Source organism: Poromitra crassiceps (genome assembly GCF_964638095.1).
Source record: "Poromitra crassiceps genome assembly, chromosome: 16".
Lineage (NCBI taxonomy): Eukaryota > Metazoa > Chordata > Actinopteri > Beryciformes > Melamphaidae > Poromitra > Poromitra crassiceps.
In genome coordinates this window covers 8,930,593-8,952,645 of record NC_139645.1, presented here as the reverse complement: position 1 = coordinate 8,952,645, position 22,053 = coordinate 8,930,593, and the positions used below count along the sequence as shown (strand labels likewise).

Here is a 22,053-nt window from a genome sequence, read left to right as displayed (position 1 = left end):
TGTTTGTTTCTTTCTTTCAATTTATGTCCCACACTGATGATGTCACAATGTCTATGACATCATCAGTGATGTCCTTTGGTGAGTCAGCCCATTGAGATATATGGGCGATACTACCCCACTCCATGGATGTATTAAAAAAACTGGATAGGGGACGTGCCACGCCCACCCATGTATTCGGACGGAGGTTGCTCATTGGCGCATGAAGCCATCATGGGGGCTTTTTCTTCCTGGTTTTACTTCCTGACAATGCAGCCCAAGGCGAAGTGCGCATGTGTGCCATGACGTGTTTCATGACGTCTCCCACCCCTCCCACCCATGGATTGTATTACAAGAAGAAAATACCCCCGTATACGGCTCTTAGTGGCTTCTGAAGAAAAAAATGCCCCATAAAAAATTAGTTGATAATTAAAAGAGTCGTTTTATACTTTGAGTGACACCCGGAAAAAATTCACCTGGGTTTAACAGCTGCCGGAGTCCCCATGCAAGTGGATGGGAATTTTCCTTTCTGGGCTGCATGGCGTCATGTGGCTTGCAATACAGAGCTTCGCCAGCATGTTCAAATGGCTTCAAAGCCCAGCGCTATTCCTGGGGGCTTGCCCCACTCGCGCGCCAGCCGTATAACATTTTGTGGGCGTTCCCGTATTGGGATAGGAAGGTCGTAGAGTCTGGGTTCGAGGGGTGGGTAGGGGGAGTGGCTGGGGGGATGTGGGTGGTGGGTTAGATTTAGGGGTAGGACCACTTTCAATGTTGAAAACAATTAGCTGTGTTATTGAGCTACCCCAAAACATTGCCTAGAGTGCTATATAATAAGGCTGAATGACCACACAACTCCGCCAGCGCCATGGGCTTCAAGGTATTTGCGATTATACTTTTACTGCAAGAAATCATAATTCATTTTCCAATGACATACACCATATTGTCGTTCATAGCCTTGAGGGTACTTCCGCAGAGGAAAGGACAGGAAAAGACAGTGTTGAAAGGATAAATAGATACACATATAAATAAAATATATAAAATAAAAAATACATACACATATCCTTTCACCACTGTTGGCTTTTATGATACAAGCCAACAGAATAGAGAAAGAGAAACAATTATTCTGTTACAATAAAGTAAACAAAAGTTCAAATGTAGCTATTGTTCTCTCTGACACAAAGACAATTATAAGTTATTCAATAACTCCACAAGGCAGCCTATCCCCCATATAGTAGAGTTTGTAATTATGTTATATAACGTACACACACACTTGCACTTAAGTATTCATGCCGTGGACCCAGGTGGGATCAACTTCTCCCTACAGATGAAATATATTATATGTGTATGACTCAGTGTGACTCACGCTGGCTACTGTCATCATTAAACCATAGCTCCCTCGTCCATCATTATACATTGCATTCTAGGGGCTTGATTGACCACATCTTTACATAAATAGGTTCAGTCAGCTGATCATTTATTCATAAGGCCATAGAGAGAGAGCTTCCCTTCTCACTCTATATTTTATATTACTCAGAAATGTGGAGGACAATACCATCTGAGATGCCATCATTTATGCTGACTGGGCCCAAAGTGTGGACATATACAGAGCAACTTTAGAAGGATCTGTGTGCTGCCTTCCTATGGAAAGAAACCTGCGAAAAGATTTCCACCTTAAAGGAGAACTTAACCGAAAAACAATGCTGATTTAGCTATTTTGCACATGACCTCGCACGTAAAAAACTGTAAACAGTTTTGCAGGCATTCATTTCTTTTGACAGTTATACGAGGGTAGAGTCTACGTTGAGCGCAAAACACCAAGATCACCAAAGGTGTAACCAAAATCAAGAAATATTATCACTAAGTTTCAGGCCGATACAAATAAACTCTGACTTGGCTATTTATCTCATTGCATTTTGAATGTCGTCTGTTACAATGTTGCAATCTTAAGAGCAAAATCCAAACAGCTGTCACATCTCCTCATCATGCTATCAGTACGCTGTTTCCTCATTTCTTCCAGTACCTTTCCTTCACTGCTTTTCTCCCCCTGCGGGTCAGGGTTTGAACACAACTATTCTAATTTGACAAAGAGGAAGTATTCAAAAGGTTTAGAAAAAGACATCTATAAAAGACATCAAGCTAACACCGCATGAAGTAAGTGAAACCAGCGGGGTGCCAAAGATAGTGAAACCATCATACCCAAGCCACATTTCCAACCATGTCCTATCTCAGATCAGAGGTACTACAATAAACACGACTTTTTGTGTATTAATTGAGACATGGGGGGGGGGGGGGATCACACCCACACAATGTTGAGTTATTTACAAATGAAAAAGTAGCATCTAGCAGCCACAGCTGTTGATAGGAATCAGTCTCATGATGACTGATGTATGGCTTAGGAGGCATACTGCGTGCGAAGTGAGAACACAACGAACTGAAAAAATATAGTAGCCTACTATGAACATTACATATAGGATTTAGACAACAGAACACTGAATCGTGCCCACAATTCATTGGACTATCAGAAATAACAAAGCGAGACAGAAAGAGAGTGAACTTTAATTTGAAATTCTGTCAATGATTATTCTCATGGAATTTATGAAAGGATAATTCCAGTGTGATACTGTATGAGATTTGGGATTTTTTTTTTACATTTCCCACCATCCCTTTAATAGTGATTATGATTATAAATTATTATCAATGATAATGCATTATCATTGAAGATATTTCAAATCAGTTATGTCTGACCCAATAAATGTTACACAATTCTGGCTTAATATTGACACCCTCTTATTTGGGATTAACTCATCACATTTAGACAGCATTTATTTCAAAGTAGTTACTTTTAAAAACAACTAAAATATAGGAAAATAGCAAATATCACATGAAATTATAATAGCACTGAAAACTGTATAGAGTGATGTAAAACAGCAAGGGAAAGCAGGAAATGAGCAAACTTCAATGATGTTGGAACGCCTTTTAAAGTTTGACCAACATTTTGCAAACAGATTATATTTACTTATGTAGCCCCGCCCCCTTGACCCATTGTATCACGACTTCCTGTTCAAAACGCCGGCTGTTTTATTTGCTCAAACTAGTCTGACTCACCTGGTTAAACCTAGTTTGACTCACATTATAAGTCAGACTAGGTTTATGAGTCACAGGAAGTGTAAATACAATTGGAACTTCCGATTGTATTTACACTTCCTGTTAGTCTCTCAAGCCAGCTGGTCTCTTCTGAATTAGGTGAATAAACTGTACTGTAAAAACTTTATGTAATGAGAGACAGCAGCTGTAACGGCAGCTGATCCAAGTTTTGGCTCTCCTGTAAAAGCTACTAATGCACTAATGCAAATATTTAACAAGGGGCTTTAACAAAGCTGTTATTATTGAGGAACTGTCACACCTCCTTCTCACAGACCCAGCCATTCCTGCTGTCACATGAAAGGTCATTCCATCTGTTCAAAGGGTCACGAAAATTATTATACAACTCAGCGCAGTACGCATTGCCACTCTTATTGTCAGGCTGCTTCTGTCCCCAGTATCTGAAACAGAAACACAGGAGGACAAGGAGTCAAACCCTGTGGTGAAGACATGGTCCACAGCTACAGTGACTCTGAAGTCTCACACAAATTAATCAGAACAAATGTGATCTGGTCTTACTCAGTGGTCAGATGTGATCCATCCACCCATCTCCAGGTCCCTTCTTTAGTTCTGTATGCCAGACCAATCCACACCTTCCTGTTTAGTCCAACCAGGAATTCCTGTTTTTGGAGATGCAATTAGAGCACGTGCAAGCATGCGTGCAATGCACACACGCACACACACACACACACGCACGCACGCACGCGCGCGCACACGCACACGCACACGCACACGCACACGCACACGCACACACACACACACACACACACACACACACACACACACACACACACACACACACACACACACACACACACACACACACACACACCTGTTCTTCTCTGCTGTTGATGATCACCAGATCAGCTCCTCGGTCCAGACAGTCCTGTCTGCTCTCTTCCCAGGTTTTCTTCATGATGGCATTGGAGACGTAGTACCGCTTAGACTTAAATACAATCCCCATTTGTGCTGCAACAAATCAACACAACAAAACAAAACAAAACAAAACAAAACATGTATGTTATATTATGCTCACACATGAACACAAAATAATAACTATTTGAACTGCCTTCATTTAATAATCATAAAAAAATCCTTCACTATTATCAGATATTAACAAAATCCATTTTAAAGGTCTTAGCTGATGAAGACTGTGATGCACAGTTGATTGCACTATTGTTGACAAAATGTACTATTGTAAGTCATTTTGGATATAAATGTCTGCTAAATGATGCAATGTAACTGGTCATTAACACATCAAACACACCCCTCACTGGACTGAACCCCACCTCCATTCACGGCAAGACAGTAGAACAGGTCAACAACTTCAAATATCTCGGACTCACATTGGACAATAAACTCAGCTTTGATCAACACATCACCAATATCCATAAACGTTCCCAGCAGAGACTCCACATCATCTGCAAACTCAGAGCACTTTCTGTTGCCCCCCACCTCCTGTTACTACAAAAGTATCATTCAACCCATCCTCCTACTGTTCCCCCTGTTTGTACACCATGCTGACCATATCCAACAAAAACAAACTCACCAAGATCACCCATGCTGCCTCCAAAATCATCCACTCCCCCACACCCAATCTGTCAGACACGAACGAGCTAGCCATCAAACGCCTCGCACTCACAATAGTAAATAACCCCGATCACCCACTCAACCCACACTTCACACTATGCCATCAGGCCGCAGATACAGATCACTCAAATGGAGAAGAGAACTCAATATATTTCCAACTTTACCGAACTTCACGTTTTGGTAGAAGTTTTGTCCCCTCAGCAATAACCGCCCTGAACAAAATGCCCCGTTGGCCTTGTATAGTTCCAGACCTTACCTCACCCTACCCTACGTTTGTGTTATATGCTGTGTTATATGTTGTGTTTATATGTACTGTGATCACTGAACATGTACCGACTGAAAACACATTTCCTATGGGACAAATAAAGCTATCTATCTATCTAATGTAATGTAATGTAATGTAATGTAATGTAATGCAATGATATCATTTTACTTTTTATGGCCAACATTTACTCACGTACATGTCAATCTGTTGTTACTGGTCTGTAACTGGTCTCTCTCTTTAGTCAGGATGTTGTTACTGTTCTGTAACTGTTGTTTCTCACTGGTCAGGTCAGCATTGTGCTTTCTCTCCTCGTTCAAGCTGGTTTTGTCCTGAATAACTGCCATAGCAGGAAAATGACATGTTGGGGTCTCATACTGTATAACATTCACATGACTTATTTAGACGATCTATAATAGCATCACCAAACTGAAAACTCACATTGGCCGATGATCCCAGCCAGGAGGAGAAGACACAGCAGCCCCAGAAACACTGTGGCAGCTCGGAAAGGATTCCTCTTCTCTGAGCTGACACTTACAGTGACTGGACTGACTGTGGACACAAGAGCTAGAGATAGATAGATAGATAGATGATAGATAGATAGATAGATAGATAGATAGATAGATAGATAGATAGATAGATAGATAGATAGATAGATAGATAGATAGATAGATAGATACTTTATTGATCCTTTGCAGGAAATTGATGTGTCACATGATGCAGCCACATTCAACAGTCAGGACAACAGGAGACAAAAACTGACACTGAAACATGTAGCTAGCTAGGCACAATAATACCAGAATAAGTTGCTAAGAGTACTATGTACTAGAGTTGCTAAATCTACTACGGCAATAAAAAATATACATATCTAATACAGCATTATGCAAAAATAATGAAAGTGCAAAAATGTACATAAATGCAACGTGTGTTGGGGAAAGTTGCTTTTAAACGTAATTTGTAAGTCACAATGTTACATACTCGTTATTAAAATCGTAAGGGTACTTTTGCATTCCACATGTCAAAAGCATGTGAAAAGCAATACTTTCACAGCCAAGTGTACCGTCAATTATTGTTTTAAAATATGTTTTTAAAACTTAAAAATATATATATATCAAGCAGACTTTTCCAAGTAGTGGCATGTTTTCTGCACAAGATGTCGTGGGATATTCTCGCTCTTTCTACTTTTTAAATATTTGCTCTCACACACAAAAAAGGAACGATAGGAACAAAAAGTAAAAAGAAACATTAAAATTTTAATTTTAAATCTAATTCTAGCTGCCACAAAAAAGATACATGTACAAAGATAGATAGATAGATGGATAGATGGATAGATGGATAGATAGATAGATTGATTTGATTTGATTTGCAGATTTTTTATTTTTGGTCATCCAAACACCATGTACAATACCTCTATTTCATAGAATCAAAACAATAGACATAACACATTTTACATGGATCTTGACCAAAAAAAGGTATGGGCTGAAGCTAAAAGCTTATTTTGCCCACCCTATTCACATACAGCACATGACAAAGAAAGAAAAACAAGTGTGAATCTTTATAAGAAAAGAAAACAAAAAAGGAGAAAAACGAAAAAGAACATGCTTCCTGCTCATACTTTATAATGCATATTTAATAGTTGTACATGATTTATTTTATTTTATTTTTTTACTTTTTTATTTTTTTTTATTTTTTTAATTGTCTTTGTTTATTTATTTATGTATTTATTTATTTATTTATTTTTTATTTTTTTTTATATATTTTTTTCCATCCCTTTTTCCTGCTTCATGATCCATAAGTAATAACAATAATACATGATTAATTAGATAGATAGATAGATAGATAGATGGATAGATAGATACTTTGGTGTTGACCCTCAGTAGTGTCCGGTGGTGTCCTCTCCTCCGCCGAGGGGTTCTCATAAATCCTCAGGCTGTCTGCGCTCTCATAGATGTCCACAATCCTCTCCTCCTTCTCGCCTCTCTGATATCTAACCTTCTTGGTGAGGTCTACCTTGGCGTACAGATCAGCAGACATCGTTGTATAATCACAGTGTTTTTCTCACCACACATCAGCTGTGTACCTGAATCAGTTCAGCTGGACTCTATTCTACTGTAGGGTGCTCTATCCTGCTCTGCTCAAGACTCCGGCAACTCACTGTATTTCAAATGTATTTTGTTCAGGAAATACAGAAGTAGGAGGAAATAGAAAATAGAGGAAGTCAGGGGTATTGGATTGGCGGGAAGGAGGGGGGGTGGTGGTGTGGGTGCGAGTGCCTTTTTATTCTTGTATTGGGTTAGGGTTACCAAATGACCAAGCCACAAGGCTTGGTCAGTGTCAAAAGTGGGGTTTTGCTACTGTACGTGTCAAAATGGCGTACATGCAGTAACATCTTTTAGACAGCAAACAAACCCTACTTGTACTGTCTTTGCAGTGAGCTATACAATGATTTTCATGACCCTTGGCACGTACACACGACGGTTGTCAGTCGCCAGTCACTGTTCTGCTCAGGATATACAACTTGCTGTCTTCTAATCAGGAGTCTTTGTGTCATTTTAGTTTTCACACTATATATAGGTTATTTCACCAGGAGAATCTTTGAACCTTGGTTCAAAGTCAGAGTTATTAAGGTAAACAAACGGCTTCACTGGGTGGAAACGCGTACCTTTATAATGGGACCCTATGGCGGCAGCCTTGAGTGTCTCACTCTAGCCGACTGTGCTGTTTACTAAATTCACTTCATTTAAAAAACTGCGACAGTTCACACAACTTTAACACGACATGCATATATTATACATCAGATACAAGAGCTACTTCTGCTCTCACTCAGAATGTCAAAATATAAGCGATGTGTGTTTTTGAGATATTAACGTTTGTTTGGCACAACTCATACTAGTTAACCGCTACGGGGGGTTCCGCATTTCCGGGTGGTTGTGATGTCACGCTGATTCGTCCTATTGAGAGTTGATTTGAGTTAAGTTGTGGACCAGTGACATCATCAGAAGGCACTGTATCATTTTGAGTGACATCACTGGTCCACAACTGTCAAACTAAACGAATGTCTGCAAAACTGTTTACAGTTTTCAGGCTTTTCAGGTTGAGCGCAAAACACTAAGATCACCAAAGGTGTAACCAAAAAGAAGAAATATTATCACTAAGTTTCAGGCCGATACAAATAAACTCTGACTTGGCTATTTATCTCATTGCATTTTGAATGTCATCTGTTACAATGTTGCAATCTTAAGAGCAAAATCCAAACAGCTGTCACATCTCCTCATCATGCTATCAGTACTCTGTACTCTGTGGGGGTACGGTGGCGCAGTCGGTAGCGCTGTCGCCTCACAGCTAGAAGGTCCTGAGTTCGATTCTCGCCTGGGACGCTGTGGGCGCTGGAGTTGTGACCCCCCCATATCTTCAGTGCCTACTGCCCAGGTGGGCTATTTCGTCGAAAGGGCCTTTCTGTGTGGAGTTTGCATGTTCTCCCCGTGCTCCCCAGGGGGTTCCTCTGTACATAACCCCCCACTAAAAACATGCAGAAGATCGTCATCCGACCAGTGACGACAACATCCGAAGTTGGTCCCCGGGTGCTGGAAAGAAAAAGCGACCACTGCTCCTGGCCTGCCCCCTGGAGGAAAGGACAAGCCTGGATGGGTCAAATGCAGAGGACAAGTTTCACCGGCCACCGTCAGCATGAGTGTGTGTTTGTGGCCGCATGCATGTGTTCGTGTGACAATAAAAGACGGGCTTGTCCGTCTGAAATGGTGTTTAATCGTGTCTCCTCATTTCTACCTTTCCTTCACTGCTTTTCTCCCCCTGCGGGTCAGGGTTTGAACACAACTATTCTAATTTGACAAAGAGGAAGTATTCAAAAGGTTTAGAAAAATACATCTATAAAAGGCATCAAGCTAACACCGCATGAAGTAAGTGAAACCAGCGGGGTGCCAAAGTTAGTGAAACCATCATACCCAAGACACATTTCCAACCATGTGTCCTATCTCAGATGATCAGAGGTACTACAATAACCATGACTTTATTGTGTATTAATTGAGACATGGGGGGGGGGGGGGAATCACACCCACACAATGTTGAGTTTTTTACAAATGAAAAAGTAGCATGTAGCAGCCACAGCTGCTGATAGGAATCAGGCTCATGATGACTGGTGTATGGCTTAGGAGGGATACTGCGTGCGAAGTGAGAACACAACGAACTGAAAAAATATAGTAGCCTACTATGAACATTACATATAGGATTTAGACAACAGAACACTGAATCGTGCCCACAATTCATTGGACTATCAGAAATAACAAAGCGAGACAGAAAGAGAGTGAACTTTAATTTGAAATTCTGTCAATGATTATTCCCCCCAGCATAACAGTTTTGCTTAACAAACATGGAATTTATGAAAGGATAATTCCAGTGTGATATGAGATTTCTTTTTTTTTTTACATTTTACATCCCTTTAATATTGATTATGATAGTGCATGCATCATCATTGAAGATATTTTAAATCCGTTATGTCTGACCCAATAAATGTTACACAATTCTGGCTTAATATTGACACGCTCTGATTTGGGATTAACTCATCACATTTAGACAGCATATATTTCAAAGTAGTTATTTTTAAAAACAACTAAAATATAGGAAAATAGCAAATATCACATGAAATTATAATAGCACTGAAAACTGTATAGTGATGTAAAACAGCAGGAAAGCAGGAAATGAGCAAACTTAAATGATGCTGGAACGCCTTTTAAAGTTTGACCAACATTTTGCAAACAGATGATATAAACTGTACTGTAAAAATGTTATATAATGAGAGACAGCAGCTGTAACGGCAGCTGATCCAAGTTTTGGCTCTCCTGTAAAATCTACTAATGCACGTAGGAAAATATTTAACAAGGGACATTAGCAAAGCTGTTATTATTGAGGAACTGTCACACCCTCTTCTCACAGACCCAGCCGTTCTTGCTGTCACATGACTGGTCATTCCATTTGTTCAAAGTGTCACCAAAATGATTATTCAACTCAGCACAGTACTCGCCATTATCAATGTTAGGCTGCCCCTGTTCCCAGTATCTGAAACAGAAACACAGGAGAACAAGGAGTCAAACCCTGTGGTGAAGATCCATATGGTCCATACTGTAGCTACAGTGACTCTGAAGTCTCACACAAATTCATCAGAACAAATGTGATCTGGTCTTACGCAGTGGTCACACGTGATCCATCCTCCCATGTCCAGGTCCGATCAGTTCTTTCTGCCAGACCAATCCACAACCTCCTGTTTAGTCCAACCAGGAATTCCTGTTTTTGGAGATGCAATTAGAGCACGCATGCGTGCACTGCACATGCACGCACGCGCGCGCACACACACACACACACACACACACACACACACACACACACACACACACACACACACACACACACACACACACACACACACACACACACACACACACACACACACACACACACACACACACACACACACACACCTGTTCTTCTCTACTGTTGATGATCACCAGATGAGCTCCTCGGTCCAGACAGTCCTGTCTGCTCTCTACCCAGGTTTTCCCCGCGGCATTGGAGGTGTAGTAGAACTTAGACTCAAATTCAATCCAGCAATAATGCATTTGTGCTGCAACAAATCAACACAACAAAACAAAACAAAACAAAACATGTATGTTATATGCTCACACATGCACACAAAATAATAACTATGTGAACTGCCTTCATTTAATAATCATAAAAAAATCCTTCGCTATTATCAGATATTAACAAAATTCATTTTAAAGGTCTTAGCTGATTAAGACTGTGATGCACAGTTGATTGCACTGTTGTTGACCAAATGTACTATCGTAAGTCATTTTGTATATAAATGTCTGCTAAAGGATGTAATGTAATGTAATGTAATGTAATGATAATCCAAACAAGTTCATTTCGTCTATCTATTATTAACTATTAGTTTTTCTTATTGAAAGACTGTGTGTATTTTGTGTATTGAGGCCAACCCCTCATAAACCAGCCATACAGCACGTCACAACAACATCACGTGACGTCTCTGAGGAAGACTGCAGGAAGCAGCAGTCGAAACTGTCAGGTATGACAAAATACACACAGTCTTTCAATAAGAAAAACTAATAAGTAATGTAATGATATCATTTTACTTATTCTGGACAACATTTACTCACGTACATGTCAATCTGTTGTTACTGGTCTGTAACTGGTCTCTCTCTCCGGTCAGGATGTTGTTACTGGTCTGTAACTTGTCTTTCTCGTTAGTCAGGATGTTGTTACTGGTCTGTAACTGGTCTCTCTCTTCAGTCAGGATGTTGTTACGGGTCTTTAATTGGTCTCTCTCTTCAGTCAAGATGTTGTTACTGGTGTTTAACTGGTCTCTCTCTTCAGTCAGGATGTTGTTACTGGTGTTTAACTGGTCTCTCTCTTCAGTCACGCTGTTGTTACGGGTCTTTAACTGGTCTCGCTCTGCAGTCAGGATGTTGTTACTGTTCTGTAACTGTTGTTTCTCACTGGTCAGGTCAGCATTGTGCTTTCTCTCCTCGTCCAAGCTGGTTTTGTCCTGAATAACTGCCACAGGAAAATGACATGTTGGGGTCTCATACTGTATAACATTCACATGACTTATTTAGATGATCTATAATAGCCATCACCAAACTGAAAACTCACATTGGAGTTCCAGGCCGATGATTCCAGCCAGGAGGAGAAGACACAGCAGCACCACAAACACTGTGGCACCTCGGAAAAGGTTCCTCTTCTCTGAGCTTACACTTACACTGACTGGACTGACTGTGGACACAAATGAACTGTGTTGGGGAACGTTGCTTTTAAATGTAATTTGTAAGTCACAATGTTACATCCTCGTTATTAAAATTGTTAGGGTAATTTTGCATTCCACATGTCAAAAGCATGTGAAAAGCAATACTTTCACAGCCAAGTGTACTGTAAATCCTTGTTTACAAATGCGATGCAAGATGCTCTGTTTTTAAAACTTTTTTTATTTTTTTTATATCAAGCAGACTTAGCTTGCACTTTTCCAATTAGTGGCATGTTTTCTGCACAAGATGTCGTGGGATATTCTCGCTCTTTCTACTTTTTAAATATTTGCTCTCACACACAAAAAAGGAACGATAGGAACAAAAAGTAAAAAGAAACAACATTCTAATTTTAGTTCGTAATTCTAATTCTAGCTGCCACAAAAAAGATAGATAGATAGATAGATAGATAGATTGATAGATAGATAGATACTTTGGTGTTGAGTCTGTTGACCCTCAGTAGTGTCCGGTGGCGTACTCTCCTCCGCTGAGGGGTTGTCATCAGTCCTCACGCTGTCTGCGTTCTCATAGATGTCCACAGTCCTCTCCTCATTCTCGCCTCTCTCATATCTAACTTTCTTGGTCCGGTCTATCTTGGCGCGCAGATCGGCAGACATCACTGTATAATCAGTGTTTTTCTCTGTGTACCTGAATCAGTTCAGCTAGACTCTACTCTACTGTTGGGTGCTCTATCCTGCTCTGCTCAAGACTCCAGCAACTCACTGTATTTCAAATGTATTTGTTCAGGAAATACAGAAGTAGGGGGAAATAGAAAATAGAGGAAGTCATGGGTATTGGGTGGGCGGGGAGGAGGAGGAGGAGGAGGTGATGTGGGTGCGAGTGCCTTTTTATTCTTGTATTGTCTAATATTGTCATTATAGTCTATTATCAATTATATATATCAACACATATATATATATATACATACATACATGCAGTTTTGCAAAAACCATGCATTTGTTTTGCATGCTGTATAAATGTGTTATTTGCACCTATTCTATTTTGATATTTTTGGAATTGCATAAATTGGGTATAACTGGAAAGTTGATACTCTTCTTATTAGAATACAGTAGTAGTAGTAGATACATGCTGTACATGCTGCCATGCTAGCATTACTTATGTCAGCATGTATTTTGAGCTGAGCTAAGTGCTGTTTGAATCCTCTACCCAAAAGGCTTGGTCAGTGTCAAAAGTGGGGTTTTGCTAGGTGTCAAAAGGGCGTACATGCAGTAACACCCTTTAGACAGCAAACAAAACAAACTTTTAAAGATGCAGTACGCTATACAATTATTTCCCTGACCCTTTGAACAAATGGAATGACTTAAAGAGCAGGTGGACCATGTGTCTCAGGACACATGACTTATTGATGTGTCCTGGCTGGGACACATTCAAAGAACTGTAAACCCCTGCAAAACTCTTACTATCAGACCTCATCCTGACCAGTTCACACTCCTAACCTTATAGAATAACATTTGAATCTGTAGGCCTAAGTATTTCATGGGAATATTAACATATTTATATTCCCAGCTACAGGGTGAGCGAGGGACCAAGTGAGCCCGCACAGCAGTTGAGCTGCAGGGGGGGTGAGGCCACGCAGTGGCTGAGCTGCATATGCAAGCTGCAGGGCCAGCTCGGCAAGCTGCAGGCCGGGCGAGCCCGCGCATTGTCAAGCCTAGGAATTGAGCGCGCAAGATGCCTAGTATAGGATAGTAGAAATGATGTTATCATGCTGCAAAGCTAGCATTACTTATGTCAGCATACATTTTGAGCTGACCTAAGTGCTGTTAGGATCCTCCAGTCTACCCACAAGGCTTGGTCTGTGTCAAAAGTGGGGTTTTGCTACTGTAGGCGTCAAAATGGCGTACATGCAGTAACACCCTTTAGACAGCAAACAAACCCTACTGTCTTTGCAGTGAGCTATACAATGATTTTCATGACCCTTGGCACGTACACATGACGGTTGTCAGTCGCCAGTCACTGTTCTGCTCAGGATATACAAGTTGCTGTCTTGTAATCAGGAGTCTTTGTGTCATTTTAGTTTTCACACTATATATATTATATATATTATTATATATATTATATATTTCACCAGGAGAATCTTTGAACCTTGGTTCAAAGTCAGAGTTATTAAGGTAAACAAACAGCGTCACTGGGTGGAAACGCATACCTTTATAATGGGACCCTATGGAGGCAGCCTTGAGTGTCTCACTCTAGCCGACTGTGCTGTTTACTAAATTCACTTCATTTAAAAAACTGCGACAGTTCACACAACTTTAACACGACATGCATATATTATACATCAGATACAAGAGCTACTTCTGCTCTAACTCAGAATGTCAAAATATAAGCGATGTGTGTTTTTGAGATATTAACGTTTGTTTGGCACAACTCATACTAGTTAACCGCTACGGGGGGTTCCGCATTTCCGGGTGGTTGTGATGTCACGCTGATCACCAGAGTGTCTCTGCCCACCCTGCATGACACCTATTCTAAGCGGGTGAGAGCAAGAGCTCATAAAATAATGAAGGACGCCACACATCCCAACTTTGGCCTGTTCACCATGCTGAGGTCAGGGAGACGCCTTTGTAGCCTGAAGGCAAAAACCGAAAGGCTCAAGAGAAGCTTCTTCCCCCAGGCTGTTCGCATGCTAAATGCCAGCCACTAGCAGCATTATGACCACACAACATTTACTTTTTTATTTTTTAAATATGGCACTTTATTTCTATTTTTAATTAAAGACAGGACATGACGATACTGTAGCGTTTCTCAACTGGTGGGTCTTGGGTCGCGGGGCCGTTTGGATTGGGTCGCGGACATTGGCCAAAAAAATAAATAAAAATAAATAAATCATATTTCATTTGAGTTAAATTCAGATTATTGAAACTGGATTAGCCTGACCAGTTCTACTTGTTTAACAAGCTGAAGCATATGCTCTGCCTGTAATTCAAGAGAAGTCTGCCTTTTCATTTCATATTTAATTTTAGTTCAATTCAGATGATTGAAACTGGATTAGCATGGCCCCAGTTTAATTAAAAGTTATGACCAGTTTAACTAAAAAGCATATAGCCTGCCTGTGATTCCTTTTGTTATTGTTATTATTATTATTATTATTATTATTATTATTATTATTATTATTATTATTATTATTATTATTATTATTATTATTATTATTATTATTATTATTATCATTAACTTGTTTAAAAACATATAGGCATGTAATTCAAGATGCCTTTTATTTCATATTTCATAGAGTTCAAATAAGACTTTCTGAGCATAACCAGTTTGACTTGTTTAAATTTAAAAACATATAGGCCTGTAATTCAAGTCTGCCTTATTTCAATTGGTTTTTAGCCCTAGTTGCACTTCTGTTGCACTTTTTTGTTCACTTGAGGTTTATAACAGTGCATGAAGGCATTGTGTATTAAATTAATGCGCTATTTTTTTGTGCAATAAATTTGAGTGGTTTAAAAAAAAATCTGAAATTTGGGTCGCGACTTCATGACAAGGAAAATAGTGGGTCCTGAGGCTACACCAGTTGAGAACCACTGCTATAGCACTTTACGATCAGCACTTTATGTCTCTTATATGTTCTGTGTCTTTTATTGTTTTTACTGTTTTTATTGATACCTACCTTTTCTGGCACATTGCAGAGACCAAGTCCCATTGCATTTCACTGCATGTTTTACACTGTATTTCTGTGCAAGTGACAAATAAAGTATCCTTGATCCTTGATCCTTGATTCGTCCTATTGAGGGTTGATTTGAGTTAAGTTGTGAACCAGTGACATCATCAGAAGGCACTGTATCATTTTGAGTGACATCACTGGTCCACAACTGAACTCAAATCAACTCTCAATAACTGTCAAACTAAACGAATGTCTGCAAAACTGTTTACAGTTTTCAGGCTTTTCAGGTTGAGCGCAAAACATCAAGATCACCAAAGGTGTAACCAAAATCAAGAAATATTATCACTAAGTTTCAGGCCGATACAAATAAACTCTGACTTGGCTATTTATCTCATTGCATTTTGAATGTCATTTGTTACAATGTTGCAATCTTAAGAGCAAAATCCAAACAGCTGTCACATCTCCTCATCATGCTATCAGTACTCTGTACTCTGTGGGGGTACGGTGGCGCAGTCGGTAGCGCTGTCGCCTCACAGGTAGAAGGTCCTGACTTCGATTCTCGCCTGGGACGCTGTGGGCGCTGGAGTTGTGACCCCCCCATATCTTCAGTGCCTACTGCCCAGGTGGGCTATCTCGTCGAAAGGGCCTTTCTGTGTGGAGTTTGCATGTTCTCCCCGTGCTCCCCAGGGGGTTCCTCTGTACATAACCCCCCACTAAAAACATGCAGAAGATCGTCATCCGACCAGTGACGACAACATCCGAAGTTGGTCCCCGGGCGCTGGAAAGAAAAAGCGACCACTGCTCCTGGCCTGCCCCCTGGAGGAAAGGACAAGCCTGGATGGGTCAAATGCAGAGGACAAATTTCACCAGCCACCGTCAGCATGAGTGTGTGTTTGTGGCCGCATGCATCTGTTGAAGTGTTCGTGTGACAATAAAAGACGGGCTTGTCCGTCTGAAATCGTGTTTAATCGTGTCTCCTCATTTCTACCTTTCCTTCACTGCTTTTCTCCCCCTGCGGGTTAGGGTTTGAACACAACTATTCTAATTTGACAAAGAGGAAGTATTCAAAAGGTTTAGAAAAATACATCTATAAAAGACATCAAACTAACACCGCATGAATTAAGTGAAACCACCGTGGAGCCAAAGTTAGTGAAACCATCATACTCAAGCCACATTTCCAAGCATGTGTCCTATCTCAGATGATCAGAGGTACTCCAATAACCATGACTTTATTGTGTATTAATTGAGACATGGAGGAGGGGAAATCACACCCACACAATGTTGAGTTATTTACAAATGAAAAAGTAGCATCTAGCAGCCACAGCTGCTGATAGGAATCAGTCTCATGATGACTGGTGTATGGCTTAGGAGGGATACTGCGTGCGAAGTGAGAACACAATGAACTGAAAAAATATAGTAGCCTACTATGAACATTACATATAGGATTTAGACAACAGAACACTGAATAGTGCCCACAATTCATTGGACTATCAGAAATAACAAAGCAAGACAGAAAGAGAGTGAACTTTAATTTGAAATTCTGTCAATGATTATTCCCCCCAGCATAACAGTTTTGCTTAACAAACATGGAATTTATGAAAGGATAATTCCAGTGTGATATGAGATTTGGGATTTTTTTTTTTACATTTCCCACCATCCTTTTAATATTGATTATGATGCATGCATCATCATTGAAGATATTTTAAATCGGTTTTGTCTGACCCAATACATTTTACACAATTCTGGCTTAATATTGACACCCTCTTATTTGGGATTAACTCATCACATTTAGAAAGCATTTATTTCAAAGTAGTTACTTTTAAAAACAACTAAAATATAGGAAAATAGCAAATATCACATGAAATTATAATAGCACTGAAAACTGTATATAGTGATGTAAAACAGCAGGAAAGCAGGAAATGAGCAAACTTCAATGATGCTGGAACGCCTTTTAAAGTTTGACCAACATTTTGCAAACAGATTATATAAACTGTTGCTGTAACGGCAGCTGATACAAGTTCTGGCTCTCCTGTAAAATCTACTAATGCCCTAATGCAAATATTTAACAAGGGGCTTTAACAAAGCTGTTATTATTGAGGAACTGTCACACCTCCTTCTCACAGACCCAGCCGTTCGTTTTGTCACATGACTGGTCATTCCATTTGTTCAAAGTGTCACGAATACAATTATACAACTCAGCACAGTCGTCAGCACGATTCTTATTGTTAGGCTGCCCCTTTCCCCAGTATCTGAAACTGAAACACAGGAGGACAAGGAGTCAAACCCTGTGGTGAAGACATGGTCCACAGCTACAGCAGTGACTCTGAAGTCTCACACAAATTAGTTAGAACAAATGTGATCTGGTCTTACGCAGTGGTCACACGTGATCCATCCACCCATCTCCAGGTCCCTTCTACCGCTCTGTCTGTCAGACCAATCCAAAACCTCCTGATGTTTAGTCCATGCAGGAATTCCTGTTTTTGGAGATGCAATTAGAGCATGCACGCACGCACGCACGCACGCACGCACGCACGCACGCACACACACACACACACACACACACACACACACACACACACACACACACACACACACACACACACACACACACACACACACACACACCTGTTTTTTTTTGCTGTTGATGATCACCAGATCAGCTCCTCGGACTAGACAATCCTGTCTGCTCTCCTCCCAGGTTTTCTCCATGATGGCATTGGAGACATAGTACCACTTAGACTCAAATTCAATCCACATTTGTGCTGCAACAAATCAACACAACAAAACAAAACAAAACATGTATGTTATATTATGCTCACACATGAACACAAAATAATAACTATGTGAACTGCCTTCATTTAATAATCATAAAAAAATCCTTCATTATTATCAGATATTAACAAAATTAATTTGAAAGGTCTTAGCTGATTAAGACTGTGATGCACAGTTGATTGTACTATTGTTGAGAAAATGTACTATCGTAAGTCATTTTGGATATAAATGTCTGCTAAATGATGCAATGTAACTGGTCATTAACACATCAAACACACCCCTCACTGGACTGAACCCCACCTCCATTCACGGCAAGACAGTAAAACAGGTCAACAACTTCAAATATCTCGGACTCACATTGGACAATAAACTCAGCTTTGATCAACACATCGCCAATATCCATAAACGTTCCCAGCAGAGACTCCACATCATCCGCAAACTCAGAGCACTTTCTGTTGCCCCTCACCTCCTGTTACTGCTATCCAACAGTATCATTCAACCCATCCTCTTGTACTGTCCCCCCTGTTTCTACACCATGCTGACCATATCCAACAAAAACAAACTCACCAAGATCACCCATGCTGCCTCCAAAATCATCCACTCCCCCACACCCAGTCTGTCAGACATAACCATCAAACGCCTCGCACACGCAATAGTAAATAACCCCGATCACCCACTCAAACCACACTTCACACTACTGCCATCAGGCCGCAGATGCAGATCACTCAAATGGAGAAGAGTACGTTTTGGTAAAAGTTTTGTCCCCTCTGCAATAACCGCCCTGAACAAAATCCCCCGCTGACCTAGTTCACTGTGCTCACTGAACATGTACCGACTGAAAACAAATTTCCTACGGGACAAATAAAGCTATCTATCTATCTATCTATCTAATGTAATGTAATGTAATGTAATGTAATGCAATGATATCATTTTACTTATTCTGGACAACATTTACTCACGTACATGTCAATATGTTGTTACTGGTCTGTAACTGGTCTCTCTCTTTAGTCAGGATGTTGTTACTGTTCTGTAACTGTTGTTTCTCACTGGTCAGGTCAGCATTGTGCTTTCTCTCCTCGTTCAAGCTGGTTTTGTCCTGAATAACTGCCACAGGAAAATGACATGTTGGGGTCTCATACTGTATAACATTCACATGACTTATTTAGACGATCTATAATAACCATCACCAAACTGAAAACTCACATTGGCCGATGATCCCAGCCAGGAGGAGAAGACACAGCAGCCCCAGAAACACTGTGGCAGCTCGGAAAGGATTCCTCTTCTCTGAGCTGACACTTACAGTGACTGGACTGACTGTGGACACAAGAGCTAGAGATAGAGATAGATAGATAGATAGATAGATAGATAGGTAGATAGATAGATAGATAGATAGATAGATAGATAGATAGATAGATACTTTATTGATCCTTTGCAGGAAATTGATGTGTCACATGATGCAGCCACATTCAACAGTCAGGACAACAGGAGACAAAAACTGACACTGAAACATGTAGCTAGCTAGGCACAATAATACCAGAATAAGTTGCTAAGAGTACTATGTACTAGAGTTGCTAAATCTACTACGGCAATAAAAAATATACATATCTAATACAGCATTATGCAAAAATATTGAAAGTGCAAAAATGTACATAAATGCAACGTGTGTTGGGGAAAGTTGCTTTTAAACGTAATTTGTAAGTCACAATGTTACATACTCGTTATTAAAATCGTTAGGGTACTTTTGCATTCCACATGTCAAAAGCATGTGAAAAGCAATACTTTCACAGCCAAGTGTACCGTCAATTATTGTTTTAAAATATGTTTTTAAAACTTAATAATATATATATATCAAGCAGACTTTTCCAATTAGTGGCATGTTTTCTGCACAAGATGTCGTGGGATATTCTCGCTCTTTCTACTTTTTAAATATTTGCTCTCACACACAAAAAAGGAACGATAGGAACAAAAACTAAAAAGAAACAGTAAAATTTGAATTTTAAATCTAATTCCAGCTGCCACAAAAAAGATACATGTACAAAGATAGATAGATAGATGGATAGATGGATAGATGGATAGATACTTTGGTGTTGACCCTCAGTAGTGTCCGGTGGTGTCCTCTCCTCCGCCGAGGGGTTCTCATAAATCCTCAGGCTGTCTGCGCTCTCATAGATGTCCACAATCCTCTCCTCCTTCTCGCCTCTCTGATATCTAACCTTCTTGGTGAGGTCTACCTTGGCGTACAGATCAGCAGACATCGTTGTATAATCACAGTGTTTTTCTCACCACACATCAGCTGTGTACCTGAATCAGTTCAGCTGGACTCTATTCTACTGTCGGGTGCTCTATCCTGCTCTGCTCAAGACTCCGGCAACTCACTGTATTTCAAATGTATTTTGTTCAGGAAATACAGAAGTAGGAGGAAATAGAAAATAGAGGAAGTCAGGGGTATTGGATTGGCGGGAAGGAGGGGGGGGGGGGGGTGGTGTGGGTGCGAGTGCCTTTTTATTCTTGTATTGGGTTAGGGTTACCAAATGACCAAGCCACAAGGCTTGGTCAGTGTCAAAAGTGGGGTTTTGCTACTGTACGTGTCAAAATGGCGTACATGCAGTAACACCCTTTAGACAGCAAACAAACCCTACTTGTACTGTCTTTGCAGTGAGCTATACAATGATTTTCATGACCCTTGGCACGTACACACGACGGTTGTCAGTCGCCAGTCACTGCTTTGTGTCATTTTAGTTTTCACACTATATATTGTAGCGTATCTGTGGTACGCCAAGGAACGGAGAGTTGTTCAATCAGGAGAGGCCAGTTGGTAGGATTAGACAAACTTTATTTAGCAATCGGCGTGCATGGCAAATGCTTTGGCGCTTGACTCCATTGGCCAGTGGCGCTGCTCTTGAGGCAGAGGAGGGCGCCTGCATGGGCTAGGAGATCCCCCCCCCGTGGGGGATCAGGAGTCAAGACTCGTTGGTGGTGGACTGGGGAGGTGGGTGGGGCAAAACAACGCTTCGGGGCCGGCTTCAAGGGAGATGGACTGCCGTGGGCTGCTGCTGCTATGGTCGGCCAGAGAGAGAGAGGTGACGTAGGACCCTTGCTATATATATGAGGATTAACTGACGTCATGTTTGACGTCATAGCAGACGTCATACTAGGATTTTTTTGACCACGTTGAGATCGGATTACGCGTGAGTGGCCTTCTGCTTGAACTATGGTCTGGAGACCTCACTTCAATCAGGAGAGGCCAGTTGGTAGGATTAGACAAACTTTATTTAGCAATCGGCGTGCATGGCAAATGCTTTGGCGCTTGACTCCATTGGCCAGTGGCGCTGCTCTTGAGGCAGAGGAGGGCGCCTGCATGGGCTAGGAGATCCCCCAAAAGGAAGATCTGATTACCGGAGGTTAATTGAGATCTGCAGGCGCCAGTAGTTGATTGCACTATTCCGGCCTTCGACCTTTTTAGCGGCTTACAGCTATTTGCGGCTGGCGCTCCCAACTCGGTCGGGCCTTCGATCTTGCTTTTCCTGCCTTCGACCTTTTTAGCGACTTACAGCTATTTGCGGCTGGCGCTCCCAACTCGGTCGGGCACCTCGTGATAGCGCTTCCCAGCTTAGCCTACCTGGCCGCCTTGGCGCTTCACGATTGTACTTTTCCTGCCTTCGACCTTTTTAGCGACTTACAGCTATTTGCGGCTGGCGCTCCCAACTCGGTCGGGCACGTGATAGCGCTTCCCAGCTTAGCCTACCTGGCCGCCTTGGCGCTTCACGATTGTACTTTTCCTGCCTTCGACCTTTTTAGCGACTTACAGCTATTTGCGGCTGGCGCTCCCAACTCGGTCGGGCACCTCGCGATAGCGC

General features: G+C 41.0%; 1 protein-coding gene and 1 long non-coding RNA gene across 2 annotated transcripts in view; both read right to left on the bottom strand.

Annotated features, from left to right (window-relative positions):
• Nucleotides 1-9,432: 9,432 nt before the first annotated feature.
• LOC310790964 (uncharacterized protein) overlaps nt 9,433-22,053 on the bottom strand; it is a 56,982-nt gene continuing 44,361 nt past the window's right edge. Inside the window, exon 6 of the mRNA XM_083652681.1 lies at nt 9,433-10,042. Coding sequence (XP_083508807.1) covers nt 9,901-10,042 — 142 coding nt within the window. The 3' untranslated portion in view covers nt 9,433-9,900. The remainder of the gene's footprint in view (nt 10,043-22,053) is intronic.
• LOC310790864 lies at nt 11,270-12,325 on the bottom strand. The gene is made up of 3 exons (XR_014553402.1): nt 12,233-12,325; nt 11,654-11,773; nt 11,270-11,554 (listed from the first exon to the last, which is right to left on the bottom strand). It is a non-coding gene; the product is annotated as an uncharacterized lncRNA (long non-coding RNA).